This window comes from Diadema setosum, chromosome 4 (assembly GCF_964275005.1).
Source record: "Diadema setosum chromosome 4, eeDiaSeto1, whole genome shotgun sequence".
Taxonomy (NCBI): Eukaryota; Metazoa; Echinodermata; class Echinoidea; order Diadematoida; family Diadematidae; genus Diadema; species Diadema setosum.
In genome coordinates, this window is record NC_092688.1 from 29,703,836 (window position 1) to 29,730,910 (window position 27,075).

The 27,075-nt window shown below is 39.1% G+C and overlaps 1 protein-coding gene across 1 annotated transcript in view; it reads left to right on the plus strand.

Annotated features, from left to right (window-relative positions):
- Positions 1 to 7,083: 7,083 nt before the first annotated feature.
- LOC140227994 (protein phosphatase PTC7 homolog) overlaps positions 7,084 to 27,075 on the plus strand; it is a 76,370-nt gene continuing 56,378 nt past the window's right edge. The window contains exons 1-2 of the mRNA XM_072308390.1: positions 7,084 to 7,453; positions 24,725 to 24,904. Of these exons, the coding sequence (XP_072164491.1) occupies positions 7,210 to 7,453; positions 24,725 to 24,904 (424 nt within the window). The 5' untranslated portion in view covers positions 7,084 to 7,209. The remainder of the gene's footprint in view (positions 7,454 to 24,724; positions 24,905 to 27,075) is intronic.

Consider the following 27,075-nt stretch of genomic DNA (forward strand, 5'->3'; position numbering starts at 1 on the left):
AAAATAGATTTTTAGAAGAATGGGGTGATGGGGTGAGAACGGGGGCAGAAAAGGGCTAAAGTTTCTGATGAAACGAGCAAAGAGGTATACACAACCCAGGCTTGTATGCAATTATGTTTAACGTTTCTGATTATTCTGTGTCCATGTAGGCCTATCTTGGATTTTCATTTCAAGAAATTCTAAATTAGGTTCTATAAGGTCCACTCAGTAGTGCATGCGAACAATTTAACATAACAATTTTAACATAGTTATACTGATTGATGACACCGCTCTTTTAAAAGGACTAGGCCCAAAACTAACCACACAATGCATCTAAATAAAGACAAACTGACACACAATGATCTCACATAGTCCGGCAAAAGTAAATAAATAAGGTATCAAACACTAGCAAGACGAATACAACTTGATGTTTATGTTATCAGTTTCAATGTATTTTTTTAAAGGTGTCAATCAACCTCTCCTATTAGGCTCGTTTGTATACAAGTGGTCATTTTACTCTCGTCATGCTCGTGAAGTTCAAATTTTAGAATGAACAGGTGGATCTATACGACAAAAAAAAAAAAAGAAATAGCCTTCATCATCATGCTCAATCTATTTTTTTCTGCATTACCTTAAAAAAATATATAAATAAATAAATAAGTATGTATTCATGCAAGTCCGCTATCTTTTGTGATGGCCTAACTGGCAAATTACGAGACATTGATTCTGAACATGCATTAGAACGGTGTCTTCCTTTGCTATTTAAAGTTAGGCCTATCAATCAACGCATTCTGTGACACGTTTTTAAACATTAAAGTATAACTATTTGCAAAATGACATCACTCTATGACGACATTTTGCAAATAGTATACTAGTATTACAAGTTTATTTGCAAAATGATGTTACAGAGCATTTCTTATTGTGCGCAGCTTTGCACCGTCGACGTCACATTTTAGAGTGACGGTACTAGAAACTTTGTTTGTTTGTTTGTTTGTTTTTAGAAATTGTTACATTTTAGAGTGACGGTACTATTATTATTCTTGTAAAGCAATTGTTACGTCATAAAGCAATTCTGACAGTGCGCATTTACTTCGTACCGTCAATCTATGAAATAATCTATAACATCTTTTAACAAAACGATTGTAACACAAAGCAGCTGGACATCGTGCGCTGCTTACTGAGACTCCCTTCACAACATCGCATCCACTACTACGACACGACTTCTCGCTTCGCATTTTCCCCGTTTCCCCTCCTTTTGTTTAAATGTTTGATCCCCCCCCCCAAAAAAAAAAAAAAAAAGAAATTCCTAATTTCGGGTTTCTGGTTTAAAACTATTGGCCTCGGTGTCTACAAAAGAACTATTCACTTCGGCGATGCGCCCCTCAGTGAATAGTGTTACGGTCAAATTCACACTAATAAATGCAAGGTGGACTTAGAGAATTGAAATAGACAAATTAATCTTCCGGAGCTTTAATATTAGGAAACTGCATAACAATCGGTTTCCAAACAGAAAAATAATTCTTGCTTAAAACATTACAGCGAAATTAACCATAACAACTCAAGGTTAGATGGGATTGATTCAACAAAGAAAATATTTGAAGTTCAGATTGTGTAATACCTGGCCAGGGTTTTGCCCTAAGTGAATCAACGTCGGGGCCCAACTCATCTTCGACGTGGCGGGGAGGCGACGTCAGACGCTGTCACGTGGAGAACGCGTCGATACACGGGGACGTCGTCGGATCAGCGGGCGACGCTACAGTATCTCAGCTCAGCTTGCAGCTCCGTCGTCGTCGAAGGAAAACGGGCTAGAGGCAGGTTGGCATGTCATGGTTTATCCCGCCTCTTAGCGCTTAAACTCAGTTAGCAGAGTACCTGTATAAGGGAAAGCATGTAATCCTCCCAAGATTGTGGACGGGAACGCTGAGAAAGTTATGACGATCCTCTCTAACCGGAGTCTGATTGTCGACTGACGCGAGCAATGGATTTTTAACATGAGTATTCTCACATACATGAAAAATCCCATCAGGCACGTCTAGCTTAATATATTCACAACATTAAACTCAACCTGGGCGAAATGTGTGGGGCTGCGGTTCAAAACGAATAACTCAACATTAAGATTACGTAACCGGCGGTGTTTACAAACATTCGCGATCGAGCACGTGTGATCGCATACGCATGATCATAAAACATAAAACTATATTCTAAAGTGATTACATGGGCAAATTCATAACACCCCCACCCCTAAGAGAGAAAATAGTACTCTGAAATAATATTTTCGTTTTACATATATATCAAAACCGGCGGTGTTTACAAACATTCGCGATCGTTTGTTTGTTTGTTTGTTTTTGTTTGTTTATTTTTCCATCTGTGAAGATGGCTGGATAGCCCATATTCAGCTATGATACGCTGGTCTTCCATGGGGTCCAGTTGGATGTGAGGTGGGACCACTTCACCGGGTTAAGCACCCTGCTCTTTGCGATGAATGAATGAAGCGGGTTCTTTTACGTGCATGAGTTGTTACTCTCTCATACACGGGACCTCTATTTTATGTCCTATCCGAGGGACATTGGAGAGCACAATGTCGAGCACGTGTGATCGCATACGCATGATCATAAAACATAAAACTATATTCTAAAGTGATTACATGGGCAAATTCATAACAATAGTCTCTTTGGATACACCTATACAGTGCGTATCGAAAAAAAAAAGAAGGTAATCCAACTTTGGAAGGCTACTATTTTATAATTGTCAGCTATGGAGAGCACAATGTTGGTTGTGAGGAAAGAGGAACTCTTCCTCTTTCCATCGATACCTAATAATGTTGACAAACGTCATGCATTACTGAGCACATGAACTTTAAGGACAACAATGACAAAATGCACTTATTTCAAGTTTTCGTGTTATTGCAAAAGAACAATGCATGTCTTACTGCATGGATGAGATCTGTTAATGAAAGTGGTCAAATCATCAGGCCAGCCTGCACAACTGCAGATTCATGTTTCAGGGTTTCTTCTATAACGTTTTATGGTTCATAACCTTCAACATGGCCATGTTGTCGATAACTTGGTCCTTCCCATATAAGGCGAAACCATTATCCATTTTACTCTCTCCATAGTGAAGACATTGTCACTGGGAGCTGTGTTGAATATGAACAGAGAAAAATGGACTGTGTGGACTGGCCTCTGTGGGAGCGACCAAGTTATCGGATTAAAGGCCATGTTGAAGGTTATGGACCATAAAATCTTGGGAGAAAACCTAAACACAAACCCTAAACACTAATCCGAAACGCAACCTGCATTCGTACAGGCTGGCCTATTTTGGCAACTTCCATTGACGGATCTTGTCCATGCAGTGAGACGTGCATTGTTTCTTCACAATAACACGCAAACTTGGAAAAACTGCAATTTGTCATTGTTGTCTTTAAAGTTCATGTGCTCAGTCATGCATGACAATTGTAAACATGTTAGGCATCAATGGAAAAAGGAAGAGTCCCCATTTCCTCACGACCAACATTGTTCTCTTCATAGCTGACAACTAAGAAATGGTGGCCCTTCAAAGTAGGATCACTTTTTTTTTATACGCTCTGTAGTATTGGTGGAGATGAGGATTGGGCTTTCAACTTTTTGCGAGATACCAAGAACATGGGCGTAAATCCCGGGGGGGATGGGGGGGATATATCCCCCCCTGAAATGGAGGAGGGGGGGGGATGGCCTGTACAATCATCCCCCCCCCTGAATTTTTAGCAAAAAAAAATGGAGGAAGCAGAAATGTGATATGCATCAATTTTGGCATATTGCATGACGTTTGTACGCCGGCCTTCAGACAGGTAACAGAGCTGAACAATATATGCTATCTTGTAGGAAAATGTATACACAATTTTCTCAGGCGCTCGCTCGCTTCGCTCGCTCGCGAAGAAAGTAACATCGACATACACTGCGAGGTATGGCTCAGACGTTGACAACGTCAAACAGTATAGGCCTACATGTAAACATCCTATGACGCGAGTAACTGGGGACCATCTGCAAAATATGTACGAAAACAAACAAACAAACAAGCAATAAAAAAAAATATATCGCCATAATTGAACCCCCTCCATTTCCTGAATCATTATTGAGAAACGACAGTGACTGATGACTCAGTCAGGATACATCTATGGGCATACCCAGGGAAGATCAGGGGCGTCGAATCTATTGGGAGGGGGGAGGGGGGGGGGGGGGGGCAAAGGGGCATTTGCCCCGCCCCTATACGGATGTGTTTAGGCAGACAAAATTATCATTTATCCCCCAAGCAATTCCCGAGATGAGGACAAATCTCGAACTTTCTTAATGGAAAATATTGTCCAAATATCGCCAGAATTATGCACCAGATCGTTGTATTGCAATCATAAACATGCAAATGCTCTGCTATACAGGATCCCTTTCGATAAACTTTGTACACTTTTGATATTGACGTATATTTCCCTAATTTATCAAAGAGTGTGGAGCAGATCTTTCACTTAACATATTATGAAGAGGCGTCGATGGGGGGGGGGGGGTGATTCCCCCATAAAAGTGGGACAAACAAAAGCGAAAAATATAGCCACAAACGGCAATTTTTGGAGTGTAAAATGTCAAAATTTTAAAGCTCGCTCGCTCCGCTCGCTCGTATTTAACCGCTATGCCATTCTCCTGATGTTACGCAGTTGCGCCCGGTGCGCCCCCCTTAATTGCCAAAGCGAAAAATATAGCTACAAACGCTTCGCTCGCTCGCATTTAACCATTATGCCATCCTCCTGATGCTGCTGCCAGTAATTGCCAGTAGTTTTCGCCCGGTGCGCCCCCCCCCCTTAATTTCCAAAGCAAAAGAATAAAGCCACAAAGGACTGTTTTTTAGACTGTAAAATGTCAAAATTTTCAAGCTTACTCGCTTCGCTCCCTCGCATTTTATGCCATTCTCATGATGTTGCTGCCAGTAATTGCCAGCAGTTTACGCCCGGTGCGCCCCCCCCCCCCTTAATTTCCAAAGCAAAAAAATACAGCCACAAAGGACTGTTTTTTGGACTGTAAAATATCAAAATTTTCAAGCTCACTCGCTTCGCTCGCTCGCATTTAATCGTTATGCCATTTTCCTAAGGTGGCGCCCCCCCTTAATTTCCAAAGCGAAAAAATACAGCCACAAACGGCAGTCTTTGGACTGTAAAATGTCAAAAATTTTCAAGCTCGCTCGCTCCGCTCGCTCGCATTATTTTAACCACTATGTCATTCTCCTGATGTTGCTGCCAGTGATTGACAGCAGTTGCGCCCGGTGCGGCCCCCCTTAATTTCCAAAGCGAAAAATATAGCTACAAACGGCAGTTTTTAGACTGTAAAATGTCAAAAATTTCAAGCTCGCTCGCTCCGCTCGCTCGCATTTAATTGCTATCCCATTCTCCTGATGTTGCTGCCAGTGATTGACAGCAGTTGCGTCCTTAGTTTCCAAAGCGAAAAATATAGCTACAAACGGCAGTTTTGGGACTGTAAAATGTCTAAATTATTAATGCAAAAAGATTTCATCGTGGAAGGGGGAAACCTCCCTACCATACCCTCCCCCCTCCCTCGCTTGCTTCGCTCCCTCCGTGGCACATAACCGCTCCTCCTAAGATCAAATCCTGTCTACGCCGGTGATAGGCCCCATTATTTAGTAGGCCTTCACAGTGATGTCGCACAGGCGGAGCAAGAGCTGAAATACCACGATTTAGTCATTCAATAATATATTGTGAATATTTCATTTTCTTATTGTTTTTTAAAGAAAAGAAAACAAAATTTCACCAAAAGTGTGCACCAGATCGCTGAATTTCAGGTCTGAAAATGCAAAATCTTCCTCGTGTGGGAGGGGGATACACACCCTCCCCCCGTTCGGTCGTTCCGCTCCCTCTCACAGATATTTCAAAAACAAAAAGAAAAATGTTTTCATACTTTTAAGGTCTCATTTTCCGCCGAAAGTCATCTGACAAGCAAAAAAAAAAAAAAGCAACAAGAACAAAACGTCTTCATATTTTTGCTGCCACTTTCCTCCCACTATAACTTATTCCATGCAAAAGAGTGGGACATCCGATCCCTGTAAAGTGTGTGTGTGTGTGTGTGTGTGTGTGGGGGGGGGGGTTCACCAAGCTTCCCCCCCCCCCCCCCCAAGGCTTCGCCGTTCCGGTTATGGGCTTGTAATCGTGGTGATGTTGACCATCCCCCCACTCCTCAGTACGGATTTACGCCGTTGACCAAGAAACCACTTATGAAATAGTACAGAGCATACCATTCCAAGAGGAATTCAAAGTTTATTTGATGAAAATCGGTTTTGGAATGGCTGAGACATCTAAAAACAAAGTAGAACAAAGCGATCGTAAAAAGTGGGTGGGGGGGGGGGGTCCCACCTTTTATTAGGATTGCTCTGTTTTGGATATCTCGGCCATTTCAGAACACATTTTAATCAAATAAACGTTGAATTCCTCTCGGAATTACACGCTCTTTCACATTTCATAGGAGGTTTCTCATTATTTCAACAAAAAAGGTTAGAAACCTGGGGGGTGTTTCATCAACGTTTGTCGGCACTGACAACTTGAATCACCATAGTAACAGTCGGTGACCAGAGCATCTCAGCCAATCAAAACCAAGGATTTTGCTGAAATTGGTCAGCGCCGACAGTTGTCGGCACTGACAAGCGTTGATGAAACACCCCCCTGAAGTTACGTCTCAACCAAAACTCTATACAATGTGAATTCCCACAAACTCTTGTGTATTTGTATTGGGCCCTATTATACAGACAGAAAATAACGTGACAAATAAGGAGGTTGGATTCGTTGATTCCATTTACGGGACAATAATTATCACAAACTAATGCAACACACAAAGTGATCGTGGTTTGCAATTTGCATTTCGTTGACTTCAACAAGCAACATGTTACGGCGCATTGCCGTCAGTACCCGTGCGCAATTACTCCTTCAAGCCTTGCGTGATTGAGTATAGTACGTACACGTACGTACGTGAACTAGTAGACTACTAGTACTGTTTGGTAGACTAGACTAGACGCACAGCGAGCAGTTCATGACGTAATTGATAAACATACTCTCGTTTTCGCCGGCGAACAAAATGGCGTTGCATCAGCGTGGACGAAGTGCGTGCCATTCTCCTGTTCTCAGTGTCATTTAGCCCAATTTGAAGTGGTCGAATCGACATTTGCTGATTGTATCTGCCAGATTTTGGTACAAACTACGGGAATATGCAGTCAGTTTTGGTTTATGGGCGTCAAATCGCCCGTGCCGTCATGGGTTATGTACCGTACGATGCAAGCAGGAGTCTCGAATATCGCAGGGAAAGGAGACGGAGGATGCGCCTGGTTACGGCATCATGCGGCTACTCCAAGGATGACTCGGCGGCTGACGCGAACAGTCGGGTCTTCAAACAGGGCATGTTCGGAGATGACGCGTGCTTCGTAGCCAGATACAAAGGGTTCAATGTTTTAGGTGAGTTATAAGAAAAAAAAAAGATAAAGTGACCATTTTGTAACATTTCCTCCTCTCTCACACTCAGTGTCTAGAGGTCTAGAGAAATCTACCTGAAGTTCATCAATGCATCATTGCATGTTAATTGTTTGGTCAGGCAGTTTAATTGTAGTTCTAAAGGATTTAAATAGTGCCGACATATTGATTGTGGTAAAGAAAGTGCAAACTGCAATTGTGTCAAGTAACTATACACAGCCCTGTCGCTGTAAACAAGTGTGTAAGTCGCGACAGGGCTGTACGGTGTGGACACTACGTAATCTCAGGATTCCTGGGCGCCGACTCGATTTTGAATTTACTGCACCATATTTGTTACTCAGACTAGATGATCTAGACCTACATACGGTGAAAACTTTATCTATTTAGCTACCATCTTTGGCTATCGATATTGAGATAACTATTTCACAACTTACCAAAAATGACACTTTCTTTGATCCTGTACGTCGCAGAAATCATAAAAAGGCAGACATGATTCGAAATGTCGGCGGCACTGCGAATGTTGGGCGGGCGGTACAAACTCTGCAGCGCGCGCACGAAAAAGATCAACAAGGGGTGTTGACCCCATCAGCGCACACGCCGTGCTCGCTACGAAGCACTTCCGGTCACGCATGCGCAATTTGCATCACTCAAAACTGGGGAAGATTTATTTTGAGTCGCCCAGCGATGATCAGCATTCCGGTTAAAATTTGACTCTTTTGCTCGGTGTATTTTGCATGAGGACTCACTATGGATTGATATACTATGCTCATAGTCCAAGCATTTCAATTCACGTGAGTGATTCGTAAAATTTGTGATAAGAATGTCTAAATTTTCAACAGTTTTGTTGTTGTAAGGCCGTGTTCGAGGGGTTTATAGATATGTGTATGGGGTTTAGTAGATATGTGTATCACACACCGTCAGACGCTGTGCTAGTGCATGGCGTCTGGTTGGGCTATGTGTCAAGGTGCTCTGTTTCAGAGGAGTTATCGCTTATCTCCCCCCCCCAAAAAAAAACAACAAAAAACCACCAATTTTAGAAGTCTAACGTTAGACATCTATACAGACATGGTAATTGATATGAACATTTCTGGATACCATCTTAATTCCAGATACATATTTTGCGTGAAAATGACATTCTATAATATGCATGCATGGGACTTTGCAGACCTATCTTATTGAGCATTGTATCTGTGACGAAACTATAGCTCTGTTCGAGTTAACTTGTTTCGTTGCAGTAGAAAGAGACGCCACTCCAAAACGCTCTCACCATTAAGCCCATAGGTACAGAGAATAAAGTACACGCAGAATCCATTCATGATTTTAGGTGCCCATTCCTGCTGGTTTTATTGAGAGAGTTCCTTCGACATGGACATTATTGCGAGAGGAGTTATCACACAGAGGTGCCTAGCAGCTCCTAGGTCTGCACTCAGTCACGTCTAGATATCTTCTGAAGACTGAAGACAATATTCCTATTTCTTGTCCCCTACAAAATTGCTGATCTATGAAAAACCACTATGAATAAAGGGAGAGTAAAATAGTCCTATTTGGACAAGTCAGCCATTTACGAAAGGGGAAGGGTACATTAAGGGAAACAAAAGGAATACTACCTTGGTCAAGTCAGCACATTGCTGCTACTAACTTTTGTATTGTCTCAATTTCACATAAAGACATAACATGGAAAATAACTCCTGACCAATCACACCACTACCCCTTCTTACATAACTTATGTTACCTCTTGTCTGGAATAAGAAATAAAGAGTTGTATAGTATCTACACTTTTGACCAATCATAAAGAAGGTACAATGTAATTCTTACATAACTTATGTTATTCATTGTCTGAAAACCTATTCAAAGGAAAACAAAAGAAAATTACTTTTAACCAATCATCTCTCTGTCTAGACCAGCTATATATATCTTTATTTCCTACTAGCCTCCTACCCTAAGGGTTAAGACCATCTGACCTTTGAGATGTTTGTCCCTGGACAGGGGATTTATGTTACATTAAACTCCTGGGGACTGCCACCTGTTGTGGTCTGGAGATGGGGACGTAATACACAGTGTTATACATTTAAATGTGAAATGGACACTACTGCGTATGTATATGCATGGGGTATTTCCCACAAAATAATTGGGCTGACATGTGTGCATGTCACAGAATCATATGGGCTGAAATCGCCAGAATGCGACACAAAATGTAGAAATGCTATTAAGAAATTCACAATTTTTCTCAGATTTACAAGTAGATGTAGATTTATCACAAGATGTAAATTGTTCAAAATGTTCATGTTTGACCTTTTACTGCACAATATGAAATTTGAGCCTCATTTGCCATTTTTCTCTTTGTCGTCCGCTCAGTACGAATGTGAATGTTCAGCGAATCATTGGTATGAATAGTGATTCTGGTGCATGAATAAGATGTGAAAGATGTTGATTAATTCCATTTTGAAAATCATGTTCAGAATTATAATAATGCTATTTTACTGCACTAAAAGATATTTGTAGAGGGATCAACTTAAGTTACATGTTTCCAAAATCAGAGAAAAAAAAATCACATACAGATACCCCTGGTAATTTTGCAAAATTTGTAATTGTCGGGACGTAAATACAACAATGTTATTTTTACTCGAAAATTTCACTCTCTGAGGACAAAATTCAGAGCAAAGAAAAATAAGTGTCCAGTATTACCTACACAATAGACTCTCATACCAGTCATCACTAGAGCATACAGGAGTGGTATTCTGAGACCGTTTTATCTCTGTTGTAAGTCTGTTGTAACAAATCCGTATTCTGAACACCGTTTTATCTCTGTTGTAACTTTTGTTGTAACTTCTGTTGTAACTTGTGTTTTATCTCGCGCTCTCTTTGCCTACGCATGCCATTGTTTTGGGGTATGTGCACGCGCGTAACTTTGGGCGCAAATCTATGCACCCATTAGATTACACGGTATTCTGAAAACTGTTTTATCTTCTGTTGTAACTCATACCAAATTTATGCTTTTGAGATTTAAGGGTCAATCCATGTCAAATCATCCAGTGCTTGTCACCCGACCCCCTCCGATTTTCTTAAAAATCGCACCAAATGTTCCCCAAAGTGTCTGACGGAAAATCCCAAAATATTTTGCCCCAAGGTCAATTGGTTGCTAAGATACAGCCTCACATAGCAACCGGTGCGCATTCCAAAATATTAGTTAAAAGAAAATTAGGCATTTTTGATTGACTGTTTTAGCATGGATATTAATGCAAAAATGTTCATTATCTGGAAATTGAGAGAACTTTATAGTCTTTGCAAGAAAAACTTACTGTGACGCGAAATTGACTTTTCGTTAACGTGCACGAGGTCACCGAAAATGGTGTTAAATGTTAATTTTGAAAATTTTAATGCATATTTAGAGGCTAATATCTTCCACATTTCATCACCTTAGGTTCTAAAATATTATGCTGTTGAAGGCTTTGACTTGCTCAGTAATTTTGAAAAAAATCAGCGCATTCATGCGCACCGTTTTTACGGAGAGCGCCCTCAAAGTTGACAAAAATGAAAAATGTGCCAAATTCAAGGTCACGGATCACCCTTCGTCCCACCTAGGAATGGCATCAATTTTTGTGTATTGATAGACATTTACCTATATTATCTTGGGTTACCAAAGAAATTTTGCTACCGAAATGTTCAATGGCAAATTTACCCCACCGAAAATGGTCGTAAACGGCCAAATTTCCATGTAATATCACATATTGGGTTTAGAGGACATTTCAAATGTCCACACTTTCATGATGAAAAGCACTAGCCCTGTGATATTTCCAGTAGGCATAGTCTGTTATACATATTTCAGTAATATATACCACAAAACACTTTTATTCCTTAATAATGACCTTGAAATTTAATCCAAAATTTGATAAAAACAATAAATTGCTCCATTTTCCTCATTGCACTGCATATAAATACGTGTTTTGAAAGACATTTCACAGAGCAATATTTCAAGAATTATAAAAGCTGAAAGCCTACCTTATTAAGGTTCTAAAGTATTTGTGCTCTTCTTTCAGATTTAGTGTCAATTTGATCATGAATGTTTTACCCTTGACCTTGAAGCCCTTCTAAAAATAGCTGTAAATTTATTTATTACACACACGACAGGTGTATTATGGCATGATATACATGTGATTCTTTCACAAACACAAAAGCTTTTTATGGTGTAAATGTACATACTGGAATTAATCTACACTCATGCTTGCAAGATATGTTACAATTAATAACTTTGTTCTGACAATGACCCTCAATTTCAATCAAAAAAGGGGACAGTAATATTTTGTGATTTTGTGTGCATTTCCTATGGAAAACAGTGCTTTGTTTGGAAACTCATAAAAACTTGACCATTTTTACTATCTATCACTTTGATTGATTACTTTTATTCTGGTTATGGTAGAAAAGTGGCCCGTGACAATTTCCAATAAAAGAAAACACAGTTATGCTTTAGAAAATGAAAAACAAAGAAATACATAAGAAATTCCAAAAACAAGAAAATACATAAGAATAATTGAAATGATTTTGGAAGTTTTCATAAGGTACAGAACAAATCCCCCGAAAAAGAAGACTCTCAGTCCTTTTAATGTGCGTTTCACAGGCTAGAATAAGGATCTATATTATGTTGGGCGCAACGTCCATATTATCAACTATTATTCAGTACATAATACAGGTCTTTATGGAGAGGAATACGCATTTCTCATGATTTTGAAGGTCATAAATTGAGGGTCATTGTCAGAACAAAGTTATTAATTGTAACATATCTTGCAAGCATGAGTGTAGATGAATTCCAGTATATACATTTACACCATAAAAAGCTTTTGTGTTTGTGAAAGAATCACAAGTATATCATGCCATAATACACCTGTCGTGTATGTAATTTGTAGTTAACAAATTTACAGCTATTTTTAGAAGGGCTTTAAGGTCAAGGGTAAAACATTCATGATCAAATTGACACTAAATCTGAAAGAAGAGCACAAATACTTTAGAACCTTAATAAGGTAGGCTTTCAGCTTTCATAATTCTTGAAATATTGCTCTGTGAAATGTCTTTCAAAACACGTATTTATATGCAGTGCAATGAGGAAAATGGAGCAATTTATTGTTTTTATCAAATTTTGGATTAAATTTCAAGGTCATTATTAAGTAATAAAAGTGTTTTGTGGTATATATTACTGAAATATGTATAACAGACTATGCCTACTGCAAATATCACAGGGCTAGTGCATTTCATCTTGAAAGTGTGGACATTTGAAATGTCCTCTAAACCCAATATGTGATATTACATGGAAATTTGGCCGTTTACGACCATTTTCGGTGGGGTAAATTTGCCATTGAACATTTCGGTAGCAAAATTTCTTTGGTAATCCAAGATAATATAGGTAAATGTCTATCAATACACAAAAATTGATGCCATTCCTAGGTGGGACGAAGGGTGATCCGTGACCTTGAATTTGGCACATTTTTCATTTTTGTCAACTTTGAGGGCGCTCTCCGTAAAAACAGTGCGCATGAATGCGCTGATTTTTTTCAAAATTACTGAGCAAGTCAAAGCCTTCAACAGCATAATATTTTAGAACCTAAGGTGATGAAATGTGGAAGATATTAGCCTCTAAATATGCATTAAAATTTTCAAAATTAACATTTAACACCATTTTCGGTGACCTCGTGCACGTTAACGAAAAGTCAATTTCGCGTCACAGTAAGTTTTTCTTGCAAAGACTATAAAGTTCTCTCAATTTCCAGATAATGAACATTTTTGCATTAATATCCATGCTAAAACAGTCAATCAAAAATGCCTAATTTTCTTTTAACTAATATTTTGGAATGCGCACCGGTTGCTATGTGAGGCTGTATCTTAGCAACCAATTGACCTTGGGGCAAAATATTTTGGGATTTTCCGTCAGACACTTTGGGGAACATTTGGTGCGATTTTAAAGAAAATCGGAGGGGGTCGGGTGACAACTTTTCTGAAAATTGGATGATTTGACGTGGATTGACCCTTAAAACAGCGCGGAAGCTGTTTTAAAGTGAAAACAAAGTTCTGGTAAGGGCCTGAGAACCCGTCTGGCACCATTTCATATTTGCTTGCAATATATCGAAAGAGTCTACAAAGAAACTTACCTGGCTGACGCGGTTTGCCGGAATGATGAGTCGTTTTGGAGTATTTTGAGAAAAATACTAAAAGTCGGTAGACCGACTTTTATTCCAGAAGGCTCCAGACTAACTCGGTCTCAGGGAAAACTCGACCCTATTTCAGACAATTTACACACAGTTCGTGATCGCCATGTTCATCAGTACTCTATACTACGGGTACCAAACGAGGCCTTGATGAGCAGACAGGAAAGTGCGTGCTAATCCTGTACAAAACAAATGGACAGCGCGCGGTCCTCAAGCCTATATAGTATACGCACATCACCTCAGTTGCTGAGACGCGCGGTCTTTGAAGTTTTTGTTGTTGTTTATCAAGCGTCTTTGATTGTTTTTAGAGGTGCTTGAGAGGCGCACACTAATTTTGCATGCGCGCCAAAGAGGTTTTTGATGCGCGCGTTGTAACAACTCGGACCAATACTGGGAGTAGCCAGAACGCTACATGCAATGTAGTTTATACATGCCGCTCCCATATACATAGTACAACGCTGTACAATCCAGAGGGACAACCAATACAACTCATCCTGCCGTCAAGCAAAGCGAGGCCGAGTTATCCCCGACTCCGAGTCTAGCCTGACCCCGTTCGGGTAAGTTCTGAGACTGAATGTTTTTGGTTAATATTTCCCATTTTCGTCGTTACCCATCGAATATCTTGTTATTACAGTGTTATTCCGCACATTTCCTAGGCATACGTTCACATTTTGGAGCAAAATTTGACAACTTTTGCAGGCGTACCAGAACTTTCTTTGGGCTTTAACTCTGTTGTAAAGGCCCGGTCCCACTGGCCGACGGGCACAAAGCGTATGCAGAAAGGACACAGCGGACGAGCAAAATTTCGGGGATGGCTTCATCCGCTTTCATCCGCTCCAGAAATTGACAAAATTGGCGAAAATTGGCGGTAACAGAACGGAAATAGAACGGACGTGGGTAGTATGTAGAGGGGATGTTAAACGGATGTTCATCGGAAGCCTAGCGGATGAAAGCGGATGGAAGGGGATGACAGCTCCGAAGGGGTTACCGGAGATAATTGCGAAACGGACGCATAGCAGAAAAAGCGGATGCAGAGTGGATGCAGAGCGGATGCAGAGCGGATGCAGAGGGGATGCTTTCGAAATGCTTTATATACGAGATGCATACGCTTACATCCTTTCTATTAACGTGCTATTAACGATGTAAAGACGTTCCACGTACCATATCTTTCCTCCCTCTTTCCGTTTTTAGCTGCAGCGGATGTGAGTTGCGAGGATGCCCAGAGGATGCAGAGAGGATGCAGCGGACGTTTAGGGGATGCCGCACGGACATACAACGTTTGTTGCTCGTATGTCGCGGATTTACATCGTACACAGCGGAAAGTTCATCCGTTCTAAAAGTTTTAAGCAGCTTAAAACTTTTTTGTGCGGATGAAATCACAGTGGACGGATGCTCGATGGATAGAGCGGATGAAACACGTATGCGATGGGTACACAGCGGATTCGTAGCGTTTTCCAACGGATGGCAAGATTTTTTGTACGCTTTACATCCTCTTTGCATCCGTAAGTGCAGTGGGACCGGGCCTTAACTTTCTTTTTATGCCTCCGCCACGAAGTGGTGCCGGAGGCATTATGTTTTCGGGTTGTCCGTCCGTCCGTCCGTAATGAATTTTGTAGACAAGGTAACTATCAAAACCTGTTGAGGTATCCTAATGAAACTTGGCATGTATGTGTATTAGGGGGTGAAGTTGTGCCTATCAACTTTTGGGTGCACATGCTCAAGGTCAAAGGTCAAAAGGTCAAGGTCAAATACATGAAATTTCAATATTTCCACCATATCTATTGAATGCCTGAAGATATTTTCTTGAAACTTAGTGTATACATGTATTACCCAATTAAGATTCTCTGGTGAAAGTTTGGGTCATGAGGTCAAAGGTCAAAGGTCAAAAGGTCAGGGTCAAATACATAAAATTTCACTATTTCCACCATATATAGAATGCCTGAAGATATTTTCTTGAAACTTAGTGTATACATGTATTACCCAATTAAGATTCTCTGGTGAAAGTTTGGGTGATGAGGTCAAAGGTCAAAAGGTCAAGTAAAAATATTAAAACTTCTTTTTCTTTCTCCATACCTTGGAAAATTGTTCAAGGTATCTTCATGGAACATATATACATATACTGACTGGAAGTGATTATCTAGAGAATGTAGGGTTCATGGGGTCAAAGGTCAGGGGTCAAAGGTCAAGTGCAACACTTCAAAATTTTACTATTTCCCTCCTATCATGCAATGCCAGCAGGGTTAAATTTTTTTTTACACTTGGTGTATGCATACATGCGTAACCTAATAGAAATTCTCTGGAAAGTTTTTTTTTTTCTTTTTTTTTTGCCTCAAAGGTCAAAAGGTCAAAGATCAAGTGAAAGTGCTGAACTAACTTTTTCCTCCATATCTCGGAAGTGGCTCAAGTTATCTTGAAACATAGTACATATTATGCATGTTCTACCTGAAAGTGATTATCTTATGAATTTTAGGGTCAAGGGCCAGATGAAAATGGTAACAATTTACTATTCAATTCAGAAATTGCACTTTTTCTCCACACCTGTACCTTGAAAATTACTCAATGCCTAAATGTATGAATGGGTCAAAGTCGAGTTAAAGTCCTTAAATCCCTAGATACATGCTCTCCTATTCATCCAATTAAACCTAGGTCAAGGAAGGTGAACATTCAACACATTTGTGACAAACTTGTCATTTCAATATTTTGCCAATTTTGTGAAAATGTAATCACACATTGTCCACATGTACTATCTAGACCTATTGGGAAAATCATGCATTATGGCAGAGGCATACCAGTCGCCAAAGCGACATTTCTAGTTAACTTCTGTTTGTATAGTGAGATAATTTATTAAGTCATTATTATGGTATGCGAGTTCAAACCCCCCCCCCCCACACAAAAACATGTATGTACAGAATGGCAAAAGATAAAGCAGTTTGACAAAATGTAAACCCATTCCACAATACAAAATTTGGTAACAGTAGTTAACCTTGCAAATATCCGCGTAGCATAAAAACACAAACACATGAATAGAAAGGTTACCGGCACCGCCGGCAGTTCGTTTTAGGCACTAAAACACAAACTCATGAATACAAAACTTATACCATGCCAGAGACATTCTTTTAAAAAAGTTTCCTCTGAATTATACTTAATTGTTATAAAAGAAGTAAAGGTCATTTTACTCTATTTGTGGTACCGTTTATGATTATTCATCTTTCAAAATATTAAACTTTTATGATTTTACTATCTTCACCAATAAGAATTTATTTTGAGTACCTTTGGGTGTTTCAAAAGATATTTCTTAAAGTGCTTGTTCTCAGAGAAGTTTCAAAAAGCAGACACAAGATATTAAATTTTTCCCAAATATCAGGAAGTCAATTAGATCTAATCTTCTGAATGCCGTGAGTGCCGTTAACAAACAATAATAGTTAACAAAACACAATAAGCGTGATATTTTCCCATCGCTCTAATGGACAATCATGTTCAAATAATAATGATTATAAATGTAATAATAATACATGGTATTGCAAGGGCCTTAAGCGTCTAGTTCCCTGTAAACCATGAAATTTGGATTCCTCTCATAAACGACAAATATCTTATTAATTTTTAAACAAAATTTCATATAAAAAGACTCAGTTTGAGATAGCTTTTTGAATCCACATACCGCATGAACTATATACGTCAAAACCTGTAAGAAGGCATCAAGCTTCTGTTGTAACTTTATTTTATCTCTGGCTCTCTTTACCTGCGCATGCCATTGTCCTATTTGTGCGCACGCCAGAGAATGAGCGCTTGCATATTGAGGGCGCTGCATATTGAGGGCGCTGCACCGCGGCGACTGTACGGTCTCCATTTTCGTCTCACATTTGTGTTTTAATTTCTTCATCTTTGAGTCGACTTCTTCAATATTGTTTTGTGACTTTCGTCCATACGTACTTGCTGTACTTTGTTTAGTGTCATGTTACTTGTCCTTCAGTTATGTATACATATGTATTTATTTTCCTTTACATGTGAAATTTTTAATGGAGACTGTTGCAAAGATTTTTATGCCGTAGTGCATGACAATAAACGATCTGAATCTGAATCTGAATCTGAATTGTTAAAACGCGCAAAGTTAAGCAAGGCGCATTTGCCCTAGGGAGCAATCTTATTGGGTAAAATGTTTTAGATGCTACTTCTAACAATATTTCCTATTGGATATGATTGTTGCGATGGGCGTGGTTATCATTACTTACAACACCGTTAAAACAGTTTTCATAATACCGATTTACAACTGTTTTAGCGGTGTTGTAACTCACAGCCTTACAACAGAAGTTACAACACAAGTTACAACAGAGATAAAACGGTGTTCAGAATACCACCCCAGATATTTAAAATATTTTTGTCCCCGCCGAATGAGTTCGAGCAGGGGACTATGAAACGGGCTCCATACGTGTGTGTGTCCGTGTGTCCGTCCGTCCGTCCGTCTGTCTGTGTGTGCGTCCGTGTGTGATCAAAATGTTCAATTTACTACTTCTCTGTCATTTATAAGCCAATTTTGATTCTGTTTGCTTTATATGATAGCACTACATGGGAGCTATGAAACTTCTGCACAGAATTTCAGTTGTGACCTTTGACCTTGACCTTTGACCTATATTGTACATTTTGCTTAAAAATGCTACTCCTTTGCCATTTCTAACTCGATTTCGATTCTGTTCAAGTGATGGCACTAGGTGAGGGCTTCAAAACTTCTTCACAGAATTTTGACCTTTGACTTCTTTGACCTGTGACTGATTTTTGACCTATATTGTACATTGGCTACAAAATGCTACTCCGCCATTTCTAACCCGATTTCGATTCCGTTTGCTTTATGTGATGGCACTAGGTGAGGGCTTCAAAACTTCTACACAGAATTTTGACCTAAGTTGACTTCTTTGACCGTTGACCTTGATTTTTGACCTATATTGTACATTGGCTACAAAATGCTACTCCTTCACCATTTCTAACTCGATTTCGATTCCGTTTGCTTTATGTGATGGCACTAGGTAAGGGCTTCAAAACTTCTACACAGAATTTTGACCTTTGACCTTGATTTTTGACCTATATTGTACATTGGCTACAAAATGCTATTCCTTCGCCATCTCTAACCCGATTTCGATTCTGTTTGCTTTATGTGATGGCACTAGGTGAGGGCTTCAAAACTTCTACAGAGAATTTTGACCTTTGACTTCTTTCACCTTTGACCTTGATTTTTGACCTGTAATTGTACATTTTGCTACAAAATGCTACTCCTTCGCCATTTCTAACCTGATTTCGACTCCGTTTGCTTTATGTGATGGCACTAGGTGAGGGCTTCAAAACTTCCACACAGAATTTTGACCTTTGACTTCTTTGACTTTTGACCTTGATTTTTGACCTATATTATACATTGGCTACAAAATGCTACTCCTTCGCCATTTCTAACCCGATTTCACTTCTGTTTGCTTTATGTGATGGCACTAGGTGAGGGCTTCAAAACTTCTACACAGAATTTTGACCTTTGACTTCTTTGACCTTTGACCTTGAGTTTTTACCCATATTGTACATTTTGCTACTAAATGCTACTTCCGGCGGGGACATATATTACGCAGCGCGTAATTTCTACTTTTCCTTGTTTTTTTTGGTACTATCATGTAACGTTACAGTCCATCTGCAAGTGTAATGACCAGGTGCAATGTATGTTTGTAGGCCTATGGGTAAACCAGGATTAATAAGGTACCATTGACCCTTGATCACTATTTTTCTCATTAAACCATAACTGTAGATGGTTTAGTCTGGAATCATTTTTTCTCTATTGTTCACATTTTGTATATTTGACAATACTGTTTTTTTTTAACATCAGTTATACTTGTTCAAATTTTTACGTTGGTTGTTTTATCCCCAACTCCCATTTTTAAACTATTTTGAAGCACTAATGCTAGGTTTTTGTTCCATCTGCAAATGGTAAATAATATGGGACAAAATACATCTGAAGTGGGAGACACACAGCTACAGAGTGGGAAAAATTCAAACTCGTGCGGGAGCTGGGGAGATTTTGCGAAAATAACTCTAAAGAGGGAGATTTCATGCTGAAAGCAGAAGAGATGTACTGTAGTCTCTTCATTTGTGGCAATACTAATTTTGGTCCATGAAACAAAATATTTGATAGTACATTGTATAAATAAAGAACTATACAAGACATAGGAAGAAATGCATTAAAATTAGAAAACTAAATATGTAGGAATGAGAAAGAGCAAGAAGAGGTTGAGAAAACTATGAAAAAGGATGATTTTTTACCAAATTTATACAGCTTTACATTTAAACAATATTAGGAACTCCAGTAGCATGTTTGAAACATTGTACAGTGCTTATTTATATATGATGGAGGGCAATTTAAATATCAATCAGTTGCAATTGAACGGTGCCTTTAGACATCTGCTGTGCTGTACCTAAATGGACCACAGTGGCATTAGCTTGAAAATTGTAAATACCGGTACTAGTGATGACATTATTGCAAGTACCCTGTAAAACGAGGAATGTTCGCATGAATTTTAATTTTGCGAATTTTGCGAGAGCCAAGATTCGCGAAATTAAAATGCACGCGAAAGTTCTTGTCTACACTACAGTTTGTTCTATGCATTGAATGCCAGTGGCAGTTTGTGAAAATTTCATGCCGCAAAGAATGCCATCGGCTCCAATTTGCGAAAAATTCATGCCGCAAATATATCATGTTTTACAGTACTGTCTGCATTGTGTTTCCTACATTTTGGCAATACTCTGTACACTGTAACCTTGTGTAGTGCAGCTTTGCATTGATTTTTATACTCCAACTGCCATCTACGTAAAGAATAAATCAATAGGCAAGATGTAGACACAGTTGGCCATCACCAGTCACCTCTTGTTTTGCTGTTGCCTCCTTGCCATTTACTACAGTCATCACAGTGAGGGCAGGCTGTTCGTAGTGTCAAGGTGACTTTCCTGCGGCTGGGCGCACACACACCTCAGACACACACACCATTGACCCTCTGGACAGCTATCAACAGTGTAGACCTTCCATACTTTTGTACGGTTTAAATGGTTGCGGGACACTGCTCAGTATAATCAAGGAGGTGATAGGATGTTATAGTGCTATATGGAAGCAGGAAGAAAACCAAACAGCCCCTTTCAGCCTTTGATGGTACTTTTTTACATAATATACAACATAAGTGTATTACATTGTATTTGCATTTTATGGCTTAGTATACACTTTTAACAGGACAAAAATTGTCTGCACTTTACAGTTATGTACATTCTCACTTGTCACATCTGTAAGAACAGCATTGGCCACCAACATTTTTTTTGACTAAAAAAGACAAAAGTGAAGCTACTAAAAGATACATTTGAGTACTGTATACGCTGTTATTTTCGCATACGGATATTTTCGCGAATGATGAGGTCGTAGACATTTTCATGAGATGTTGTTTTCGCGAATCGACACTGACCTTTACGTTAGTGCTCTATTAACAAAGCACATGTAGACATTTTCGCGTGTTGTTAAATTCGCGATCCAACTTTGATTTGCGAAATTCACGAAAATTAAACCCTCATGAAAATAACAGCTTATACAGTAGTACAATGTAGAGGGGAAAAAGTTGCTCCCTTCTGTCTCTGGGCCATGTACTATACAATGTAGGCCTGTTTGTACAATATAACATGCATGCTGATCAAGATGCATGTATACATGTACACCAGTATGGAGCATTTATGATATGTTCATTCACAAAATTGTTGTTGTATTCCTGAATCGCATTACCACAGACAATTCTACTGAGTTCATGCAAGAATTTAATCAAGTTCTTCTTTGCAGTCTTTTGCATTAATTCTTTTTTTTTTTAATGTTTTGCATGCATAGTGCTGAAAAAGCCCTTGTTGGTGGATTTCCTTTACATTTGGCTTGGGTATGCTATTGCTATGTAAGGCGTAGCAATGTACAGCTGTACTGCGTAAAAGAAGCGGCACACTTGCGGTAGATTTACTTAAAGTAGTAAAGACGGAGTGAACTGTATATCTTGGCTGTTTGCTGCAACCCAGTGTTATACACTGTAGCTATAATGACCTACAATGTACATTGGATGGTGTGTTGTATCTAAAGGATGGCCACACAAAGTTGCATTTTAGCATTGTGACCTTATTTTACAATGAATTTGATCGTGTGCAGATTTCACTTCAGAGAAGATAGAAGTTACTATCCATGATGTACATCCGTAGTATATTCGAGTATAGAATAGCTAATTTAAAAGAAAAAGAAAAAATCCCTGCAGCTTTGAAGCGAAGTGGGTGTTTTGGGTTGTGAACCTCCTAGCGATGTTATACCGTAAAGTTCCGTGTATAAGACGCACTATATTTTCGTTGGAAAACATTGAAAATCGGGGGTGCGTCGTATACATGGGTACAGTCGAATCATGGAAAAAAATCTGTCATGTGCACCCAATTTTATAAGGCCAACTTGGGGCTATGTATGCCCATCGACGATTGGAAGGTAAGCAATCACTAAAACTTACGGATAAATGAGCGATCTTTTAATCTGGACACACACAAAAGCTGCAAATACGAGATATAAACTTACATCGGCCTTGTGCAGTAACGATGTATCAATCTGGCCTTAGACAACAGCTGTAACAGCACTGCTGTATGCTACCGATGTCAGTCTACCAAGCTACCAACAGCCAACCTAGTAGCTGGAATACGCGATGTACAGGTATCATTACGAAATTACCAATACCGTAAAACTTATCAATGTACTAGTATCAATATGGCCATAGACAAAAGCTGTAAAATACGGAGTAGGATCGACACTATGTCACCGTAAATATGAACGATGTGTGAAGCATGCATGCATATCCATGTCGTTCGTTTGCTCTTCATTTCACGAGGCCAGCTAGGATAGCATAGCTACACTGTAGCTAGTGTTTGTAGCTAGGCCTTTGGCAAAGGCAGCAGCTGCAGAGAGGCTTTTGGAATGGACTCGCGTGCACACAGCGATCGGATCGGAGCGCGCTTGCCCGTTGCGCGCTGTGTGTGCAAGTCCATAGCTCTCTGTGTGCGTGTGCTGAAATTATAGAGAGCTGCCTTTTGCAAAAGGCTAGCACTGTGCATACAAGCATGGTACAAGAGACACACATGTTACTGGTAATCCCTCCGGGCAAAACAACAGTGAGTGTAATTACCGTATGCACGTTACGTCTCGCCGTATGATCCCTCTGCTACACTTGCTGATGTTTTTCTTATTATTCGTAATGAACCTTCCAGTCTGACATGCGTCAATATGCAAGACACCCTCTGCTATGTATGACAGCAAAGATCGTACTGTACACTCATGAGTACGATATGCATGACACATGTACCACAATTGAAAGGCGAAACAATAGCAAGTGAGTACCGAGACAAGTCTCGCATTTAGCGTCTTCCATATTTTGCCGATGTCCGACGAATACCGTTAAAAGAAAGTATAAAAGGAAACGAAAAATAGAGCAAATACATGCTGCATTCTAGGGAAATTTTGAGCTGAAATAATATGTATGACACACGCAATATTTGCGTGGAAATTTTCGTGTGTGTTTTTTTTTTAATTTTAGGTCCAAAAGTAGGGGTGCATCTTATACACGGGTGCGTCTTATACACGGAACTTTACGGTATACAACCCTGAGGCCATATTCTGTGAATTGTTTTTTTAATCTTTACAAATAATGTTCTGAATTTGCATTTTAAGATAATACCTTTTTGATGAGAGTCACAGCAACAGTTGCAAGCATGTGTAGATTTCCCACACTGTCCTGGACTTGCCTTTTTTCCATGGAAATCCAGCACTGATGCCGCCTAAGGTTACTATAGTAACCTCCCTGGAAAAATTCTTAAGCGGCACAGCAGTTGTTTTCAGTCATGTGTGCATGAGTTATACATTAGATTGTGGTGATTTTTGAGGGAAGCAATATGCAACTGCATTTCCAAAAATTTATTGGTTATTTGTTGGTCATTACATGAAATAATATCTTTCAAGCATTACTTTTTTCTATTTCCCCCATTATCATCGGTTCCTAATCAATTAACCTGTAAGTGTGCCAGAAGTTTAAAACAGTCAGCTTACACACTTACAGTTTTCATGTACACAATGTACATTGTACAGCCTTTAGGTTGACAAGGTCATTGTGTGAAATGATTGCTCCCATGTGTTTCGTACATCATGCTGGTCAGAATACATTTAGGGTACCATACATAGTGATTATAAATATTCTACAAAGAATATATATGCAAGTTGTTAGTTTGTGATTAGCCTTTGGAAATATCATGTACAGTTTGTAAGGATCAATATTGTCCTTACACAGAGTTTTGCTTTTGTGATAGCAGTAATCTCTCATTTAATGAGAGATTACTGAGATATACTGGATGGAAAATGTCCCTTGCACTTTTAGGAGGTAGTCTATACATACTATGAGCAATGTCAAGTCTATTTTGTGAAAGGAATGAGTGTTTTTTTTTTTTTTTTTTTGATGATCTTCGAACCAGCACCATTGGTCTTGATAATTGTATCGAACATGGTTTTAGGAAGTGGTGTCATTCATGATGATACAGATTCAAGTTGTGAATTATAGTACCATTTGTTTGTAAGCAGGCAGAGCCTGCAACAGCCGTGCTTACATGTACATACTTGCAGTGTACACTTTTGTAGTAGCGTAAGTAGTTTGCTGTATGATCTTTGAATTTGTCACTCACTGTGGACGGTGACATCACACACTAGACAGGCAATTTGTAGGGCAATTTATGACAGTTACGTTTGGATGTACAGATGTAGATGGATGAAGTGACATACAATGTAGCTACATACTGTATTTGAAAAGAGATTAACCCATTGAAGAGGAGTCCCGAGATAATCGGGCAGATGTCTACATGTATGGGAAATGCGTGTTATACAAAATCAGTCCATCCTCAACAGGTTAAAGGATACTGCTGCATTTTAAAATACCCATAAAATCACCTGTTTTCATTACCAGCACTTTTCTAACAACTGATTTTGTTTCTATTTCTCTTAATACAGGAGTCGCTGATGGAGTTGGCGGATGGAGGGACTACGGTATTGACCCATCCCAGTTTCCATGCCAACTGATGAAAATGTGTAAGAGGATGGTGAGGGAGGGGCGTTTTGACCCCCAATCTCCTGTAGCCATCATTGCTACGAGCTACCAAGAACTCCTGGAGAACAAAGCTCCTCTAATGGGTATGTATTGAAAAAAAAAGCAACAAACAGAAAACCTATTGTGGGTCCCAACTTTTATAAGGATGGCTGTGTTTTGGATATCTCAGCCATTCCAAAACCAATTTTCATCAAATAAACTTTGAATTCTTAGAATTGTATGTTCTTCAATATTTTGAAAGAGGTTTCTCATTATCTAAAAAATTATCATCAAAGAGGTTTCTCATTATCTAAAAGAATATCAGAAAAAAAAAGGAAAACCTGAAGCCCCATCTCACACAAAACTGTACCCTCTCTGTATAATGCTAAAATTCTAGTATTTTTAATTACATGTTTTCTCCATACCTGGGAGACTACTTGATGAAAACATTGTAACTTGATAAGACTAGGGTACATATGTGTATACACATGAATTACCGCACAGTGATTTTGTAGGGAAAGATTTTGGCAATGGGGTCAGAGGCCAAGGGAATATAATAATAATGAGTTTTTAACAAAATTTGAAAATAGCTCAAAGTATTTTCATGAAAATGGATGTTACCAATTCTTGATTATTTGAAGAGTGTGTGGGCTATGGGGTCTAAGGGCAAGGGGCAAAGGTAAAGTGAAATATCTAAAATCCCCAATACATGGTGTATCTGCACTCTCAATTTAACCATCCATCCAAATGAAATAGTCTACTTCAAGAAAATTGAACACTCAACACATTTGTGACAAACATGTCATTTGATTTTTTGCCAGTTATGAGATATTGTCATCTCACATTGTCCAGACTACTCTATAGACCTATTGGGAGAACCATTCATTATGACGGAGGCATATCAGTCGCCATAGCAACATTTCTAGTTTATTCTGTGGTAGATATTTGCAAGATGTTTCTTAATGGGTGTGTACAGTTCTGGTCGAGGTGAGGATTTAGCTTTTAATGTTTTGCGAGATATTCAGAAATCACTCTATGAGATGTCAAAGAGCATGCAGTTCCAAGGGGTATCAAAAGTTTATTCGATGAAAATCAGTTTTGAAATGGCTGAGATATCCAAAAACAAGGTGAAACAAAGAGATCCTAATAAAGTTGTGGCATGTCGCCTTTTATTATTAGCACTTTTTTTGATATCTCAGCCATTTGAAAACCAATTTTCATCAAATAAACGTTGAATCCTTCTTAAAATTACATGCTCTTTCATATTTCATAAGAGGCTGTTTATTACAGCTGTATCTCACTTAGGAATGTTCAAAACATGAATCCCCGCCTCAACCAGTACTGTACAGTCCCTTTAAGCAGTATTTAAACAATATATTGCAGATGATTGTGATCATTTTTCTCAAAGGGAACGCAAACTTAAAGAGCAATGTGAATTGAGTGAAAGCAGCAACATCAGTAGAACACATCAGTGAAAGTTTGAAGAAAATGGGACAATCGATGCAAAAGTTATGAATTTTTAAAATTTTGGTGTTGGAACCGCTGGATGAGGAGACTACTAGAGGTTATGACGTGTGAGTGGACAACAATATAAAGAAAATATAAAGAAAATTCCACAAAAATTCATTTTTCATGAAAATTACAAATTCCATCACCTTGATACTGACATATCTATATGTTAAGGGTAGCAATTATTCCCCCTGCTTTCTGAAAGCGGTTAGTCAAGTGCTCTTTCATAATGCTAGAAAAGTGAATTTTTGTTGAATTTCCTTTATATTTTCTTTGTATTGTTGTCCTCTCATACGTCATAACCTCTAGTAGTCTCCTCATCCAGCGGTTCCAACACCAAAACTTTAAAAATTCATAACTTTTGCATCAATCGTCTGATTTTCCTCAAACTTTCACTGATATGTTCTACTAATGTTGCTGCTTTCACTCAATCCACTTTGCTCTTTGGGTTTGTGTTCCCTTTAACAATAACATACCATGTAATTCTATCAGGCCACTCTGCAAAGCCCAGCTACCAGATAGGGTTGAATATACCAATATGACTGTGTCTTCAGGTCAGTTGCACAAGTTCAGGGAGGGACTGAACGGATATGAGCCATTACAGCATGTGATTCCCATGTGAAGAAACCCCCTGATCCTCTGAAAGAGCAGACATGGCTATAAATAACGAAAATACCAATTTGTGACGAGAACAAAATGATTCACTCTCACTGGCTCAGGAACAGTTAAAGAAGCATTGATAGTCTCAATTGAAAGTTTTTTTTTT